Source organism: Tachypleus tridentatus, chromosome 3 (assembly GCF_004210375.1).
Source record: "Tachypleus tridentatus isolate NWPU-2018 chromosome 3, ASM421037v1, whole genome shotgun sequence".
In the NCBI taxonomy this organism is placed as follows: domain Eukaryota; kingdom Metazoa; phylum Arthropoda; class Merostomata; order Xiphosura; family Limulidae; genus Tachypleus; species Tachypleus tridentatus.
Genome location: NC_134827.1, coordinates 108,849,549 through 108,856,003, shown reverse-complemented (window position 1 = coordinate 108,856,003; position 6,455 = coordinate 108,849,549). Strand labels below are relative to the sequence as shown.

Genomic DNA, 6,455 nt, shown 5'->3' with positions numbered 1-6,455 from the left:
TTTATATAGAAGACCAATATGCAACTTTAACTCTTATAACTATGTGACCTTTGAAAAACGTTTAAACAGATCACTGGCATACCTATGGAAGCTGACTTTTCATTCAACATGACTTATGTTTATCATTAGTTCAACTAAAATTTGTTGTTAGAAGAGTGAACCTTGTCCCTGTACCTTTGCTTCATCATATTAGAAGCTTAATTTCTATTAAAATTTACATTATGACTCATCTGACATTTATCTCACAGAACTTAAATTATAACAAAGTAATAACACTAATTATATTGTAAATAATTTAAATTTGAATATTATTTTTCGGAAGAAAAAAAATGAATTGAATTTTTCATACTTGGTTTATTAATCAGTTGTGTAGAATGGTTCACTTTTTTATGAAACTTAGCACTGACATAAAAATGTCGGTGTTTAAGAAGGTTTAACTCATTTTAGATGCAAGAGCTTGGAGGTATTCCCATTTTGACTAAACCAACAGATATGTCCAATACTATTCCTGATGAGAAAGTGGTCATCACCCTGGTAACGTATCTCAGTGCACGACTGATTGATCTGAGTGAAGAAATTCGTGCAGCCCGAATTTTACAACTTGCGTGGAAGAGACGACAAATTAGGAAGGAAGAAGCCAAGAGGAAGGTAGGTTCTGGTCGTGACATTAAATATCATTTTGTTTGTTTTAGTTACCCTACATAACTGTTAGTATGACATTTCACTTTCTTCTAATAACAAATGTTATGGCACAAAGAAATAATAAACTTTGTGTAAAGTCATGATATGGTAGATCTAGACAGACTGAGAATTACTGAAGGTCAGGGTGTTATGATACTGGTAAGAATAACCAACAAGGGACCCTCAGTAAGACAGTGTCTACTGCATCTTTATGCAGAGATAAAGATTGTGACGTAAATGGAATATCTGTAATAAGGCTTAATGTACCTTGTAAGATGGTTTCTGCTCTCGTGTTGAATAAAGTTTTAAACAGCACTAGCATTGCTCTTGGTTCATTGGAAGACAAAATGTACATTTAAAATAAGGGTAAAATATAAGCCAAAACACAAGACTTCAGATGTAAACAAACCTGGTGCCTCAGTGCTGCTAACAGTGCTGTCCTTGTAGCCAATTTGCAAACTAAAGTTTCAACTGTATTGAGTACCTCTTGTTTGACTCTTAAATTGAAAACGTTAGATGTACCCTACAAACATTTGGGGAATCTTAATAAACATTTTCCTTATCTAAGAAAACTAAGTTCAGCATAGAAAACATCTTATTACTGTGTTGAAACATACTTTAAGAGAGAGAGAGAATGTACATTTAATACAAAGCTGGATGTCTAAAAAAATGTAAGGAAAAAATATCTTGTATATCAAATGTTAAAGTACATTTTGTGCTTAAGTCCATGGATTATTTCTCTTGTGATATTTTACATGGCAGTAAGATGTTTAACAAATCTTTATCTATATAAGCCATTTACAAAGTTAGAGTTTACATAGAGTATTTTGGGTGTTAATCGAAAGGCCATGATGACAGAGGCATACACCTCACAAATGGTTCCATTATTACTTATTAACCTCTGGTTAAGAAAAGCCTGTCACAAATTATCACTTGCATTGTTTTGAAAGTCTTTCTTATGGTTACAAGCTATCCTGACACTTTTTCTATATATTGTAAGCGACTTTATTCCAGTTTAGCAGTTTGAGCGTATCATGTGGAGACTATTAACTTGTAACAGTGATAAGTAAGTAACCAAACTGTTTTCATAGTGTGTTGTACTTTTGCTTTATATGTATACATGTATTGTCAGTATTTGTATTGTTTGGTAATATTGTACTTTATGTTGCAGGCCAAAATTAAAGCTGCAACAGTAATTCAAAGAGCTCTTCGCAAGTTTTACACCGGCAACAACTGAACAAACAAAACAGGGCAGCGACCATCATTCAGTGTGCCTTTAAATGTTTTGTAGCAAGGAAACGTTTGCAAAGCTTGCGTATAGAGAAACTATTCCAGCACCAACAGCTGATGGCTGTTGTTATTCAGGTTTGTAGTAATATATTGTGGTAGAGTACTTAATTAGGAAAACTTAACATATTTTCCTGTAAACAGCATTGTAAATATGATGTGCATTGTTTTTATTGTATAAACAATGAGGTTTTCATACATCTGCATTTAAACAACTGAGAAAATTTGTTATGTAGCTAAAGTTATGTGCTGTACATTTTCCGATATCTTGTTTGTTTCTTTCCAGGCTGCTTACAGAGGCTTCAGAACAAGGAAGGAAATGAAGGAAAGATTAGTTGCTGCTGTTACCTTACAGAAGTATATCCGCTCCTGGAAGGCACGGAAATCTTACTTGAAATTCCAACTGGCTGTTAAAACAATACAAAGCCAATATCGTGCCCACATAATAGGGTGTACACAGAGAAGAGAATATATCCGTATAAGGTGTTCCATCATCTTCATCCAAGCTCTTGTTCGTGGTTGGTTAGTCAGGAAAAGACTGGAAAGACAGCAGCGAGCAGCTGTGGCCATTCAAGCTGTTGTGAAAGGGTGGTTAGCTAGACTAAAATACCATCAATTGTATGCTGCTATTCTTAGAATTCAAAGAGTCGTGAGAGCTATATATCATGGTCAGCAGTGCAGAATGGCTTATCTGAGAATCCGTTATGCAGTAATAAACATACAACGATGGTACAGGACGAAGAAAACTCGACGGAGTTTTCTGGCAAAAGAAAAGCTGTCGTTATATTGCAAGCACACGCAAGAAGTTATTTGGCAAAAAATTTCTTTAAAAACAGAAAACAGCAGTAGTTTGTATTCAGAAGTGGTGGAGGAACACTAAGACGGGACAGAAGGTTAGGCAGGATTATCTTGCTCTGAGAAAAAGTGTTCTCATATTACAATCTTATATCAGGTCCTACCTTCTCCGAAAGAGGTACCTGACCCATAGGTCAGCTGTAATAAAGTTGCAGAGCTACTTTCGTATGTTAATGGCTAGAAAACGTTTTCTTCAGATAAGGCATGCAGCAATCACTCTGCAGCAACATTTTAAAGCTACGTTAGCAAGAAACAAAGAGAGACTGAGGTTCCTTCTACTCCTAAAACTAGTGGTTAAAGTACAAGCACAATTCAGAATGAAAAAGCTCGAAAAGACTTCCTGGCTTATAGACAAGCTGTATTGGTTTTACAAGCCAGAATGAAAGGGTTTATTGCACGCAGGCATTATTTGTTAATCAAGAATTACGTTAAGAAAATAGAAGATAGACGCATTGCTACTCTAAACTGTCGGAAGGAAAGAAAAGAGTATATTCTGAAAAGAAATGCTGCAATTCTCATCCAAGCTGCATATCGAGGATTCGTGGAAAGACGAGAGTTCTGTATGCAAAAGAAAGCTGTGATAAAACTTCAAGCATGTGTACGAATGTACCAACAAAGATCACGATACATGGAACTCTGTTTGGTTACCTACAAAATGCAGGAAAGAGTGCGTGCTTGGCAGTGTGGAAAAGAAATTCGGAGGAATTTCTTGAACTTAAAACAAGCCACGATCACTTTGCAGACACAGTTTAGAATGATGAAGTCCAGGAAACGTTATTTAGAGCTTCAGGTAGCTTGTAGAAGGATCCAGAAGCTGATACGAGGATTTCTAGTTAGAAAAGGTTTAGAATTTTAAAATGGGCCACTCTTGTACTCCAAGAAAGGTACAGAGCAAAGAAACTAGCTGTGGTTTGTCGTAGAGAGTATTTACTTGCTCAAGGAGCTGCTATCACTCTGCAAGCTGGAGTCCGTGGCTGGAAGGTCCGGAAAGAAACTGAATTCAGTCTCGTGCGTGTATTTTGATCCAAGCTCAGTACAGAATGTTTCGGCAGAGAAGTAAATATCTGCTAATGCGAAGATCAGCTGTAATAATACAATGTCGTTACCGTGCTTGGAGTTTGGGGAAAAAGAACCATGTTACAGTACCACATCAGTAAGGGAGCTATTCTAACAATACAGGCTTGGGTACGGGGTGGATATGTAGACGATTGCTGCAGAAGTATTGCAATAATATTGTGACAGTGCAAGCATGCATCAGACAATATCTGGTTAGGGAAGAAATACATTCAACTGAAGCAAGTGGTCATCAACCTACAAAGAAGATACAGAGCTGTCAAGGCTTGCAGGTCGCAAAACACGAGTTTCACAAGGTTAAAACTGCAGTCGTAACAATTCAAGCGGGTTACAGAGGCTGGAAAATTCGGCAAGAAGTTCGTCAGTGGCATTTTGCTGCAACAAGGATTCAGACTTGCTTCAGAAGATACTCAGATCGCAAGTCTTTTCTTAAACTTAAACAAGCAGTAGTAGTTTTACAGAAAGCTATCAAAGCATATTTGATGGGACAGAAAGATAGAGCTTTCTACTTGAGCTTGAAGGAGTCTGTGATAAGAATCCAGGCAGCATATCGGGGTTGAAGCTTCGATCAGCACTGAAACGCAGACGAGATGGTGCTGTAATAATTCAAACTCTTTACAGAGGATATAGAGAGAGAAAGAAATATGCTGCAAAAAAAAGAGCAACATTGGTACTTCAAGCTCATTTCAGAGCTTTTCTGAACGGAAGAAGAATTGGAACGTTACTTAGTAATGAAGAAAGCAGTGTTGGTAATCCAGAGCTCTTGGCGAGGGCACCAGGTAAGACAACACTTGAAGAAAGAACACCATGCAGCCATAATCATTCAGAGATACATCAGGGGATTTATTGCTAGAAAGAACTTTCAGAGAAGAAAAAGTCTGTTCATCAGGATCCGACAGCTAGTAACTGATGTTTTAATACTCCAGAAACTCAAAAAGAGAATTCTGAGGAAGAGACGGGCTACCACATTGGTACAGGCTTGGTTTAAGGGATATTTAGTCAGGAAAAAAATGAAGGAAGAAAAGGCTTCAATTATAATTCAGTCCTACATGAAAATGTTTATAGCAAGAAACAAGTTTCTGGAAATGAGGGCTGCTTGTGTTACTTTACAAAAGTATGTCCGTGGTTTGATAAAGAGAGCAGAATTTTTACAGATGTGTCGTGCGGTTACATTCATTCAGCAAAAGTTTAAAGCAAAGCTCTCTGGACGAGCTGAGTACAGAAGGTACCAGTTGCTACGTAACGCTTGCATCAAGGTGCAGGCTTGGTGGCGAGGTTACGTTGTAAGGAAAACGGTTGGTCGTAATCGTTGGGCTGCTACCACAATACAGGCTGCATACAGGACACATAGGACAAGAAAACAATTTGTTCAACTGAAAAAGACAACTGTACTTCTTCAACAGAGATGGAAAGCAAAGTTACAATGCAGGTTGTATCATCAGCAATTTGTGCAATTTCGTCAGAGTGCCATAATAATCCAAAGCGCTTACAGAGGCTTCGTGGCAAGGAGAATTACGAAAACCATGGTTTCTGCACGTATTGTTCAGTCTGTCATACGTTGCGTCATTGTAAGAAAAGAAATTTTAGTAATGAGGTCCTCGGCCATGAAGTTGCAGTCTTGGTATCGCATGGTGCTGGCTAGGGAAAGTACCAAAAGAAACTCAGGGCAGTATATGAAATACAGAAATACTTTTCGAAGAAGTTGGTTGTTAGCAAAAGAAGTGAGAAAAGGCTATCTTGAGCTTCGAAAGAGTGTTGTGATAATTCAAGCGTGCTTTAGAGCAACAATATATAGAAAACGGTTTCAGGTTGTGAGAAATCGTGTTGTTTACATTCAAACCTCATATCGAGGGCGAAAACTAAGACAACAGTTTCTTCTCCAGCGAAGAGCTGCTGTGGTGATTCAACGTTGGTTTCGGGCAATACGTGAGGATCGAACACAAAAGATTAGGTTTGTTATACTTCTGTGTTGTTTGACCATTGTAGCTATTGTTGCCTAAAAAAATTCAGTAAATTTGCTTGTATATATTATTTGTTAAGTGAATCATTTAAAGTTTTTCAATTAAGTTTGTTAAGCATATCATAACTTGAAATTTAGTATGCACTGCTGAATTGTTTACAAAGTGTTGGTTTTATAGAATAATAGATACAACTCTATTTTATGTTAAATAATGCATGTTGAACAACGTGTTGAAATATATACATCAAGATTTGTTTGATTCAACAAGTGATTTAATTGGAATATGATGTGTACCTGTTTGCTTCTATCAATAATTTGTTTTACTATAAAATTTAATGTAACACTTAAAGTGTATTGGTAAAGTTACTTAGCCAAATAATAGTAATGATTTATAATTTAAATAGATTAAACAGATGAGGGATCCCACTGGGTGATTAACTTTATCACGAATATCTTTAAAATGTAAATATTTATTTATTGTAATTAAAATCAACATTTCTCCCTATAGAGCTGCTGGCTATTTTGAGGAATTTTTTGTGATTAACAACAAATCTTGCAGTTCATGGAAATTTCTTTTGGCCTTAAATAAGTGGTTTTA

At 36.5% G+C, this 6,455-nt stretch overlaps 1 protein-coding gene across 1 annotated transcript; it reads left to right on the top strand.

Moving 5' to 3' along the window:
• The first annotated feature begins 1,921 nt into the window (after nt 1–1,921).
• LOC143245952 (uncharacterized) lies at nt 1,922–2,848 on the top strand. Its single transcript, XM_076492203.1, has 2 exons — nt 1,922–2,046; nt 2,255–2,848. The coding sequence occupies exons 1-2, from the start codon at nt 2,029–2,031 to the stop codon at nt 2,846–2,848; spliced, it is 612 nt and encodes a 203-aa protein (XP_076348318.1). The 5' UTR covers nt 1,922–2,028.
• Nucleotides 2,849–6,455: the final 3,607 nt, after the last annotated feature.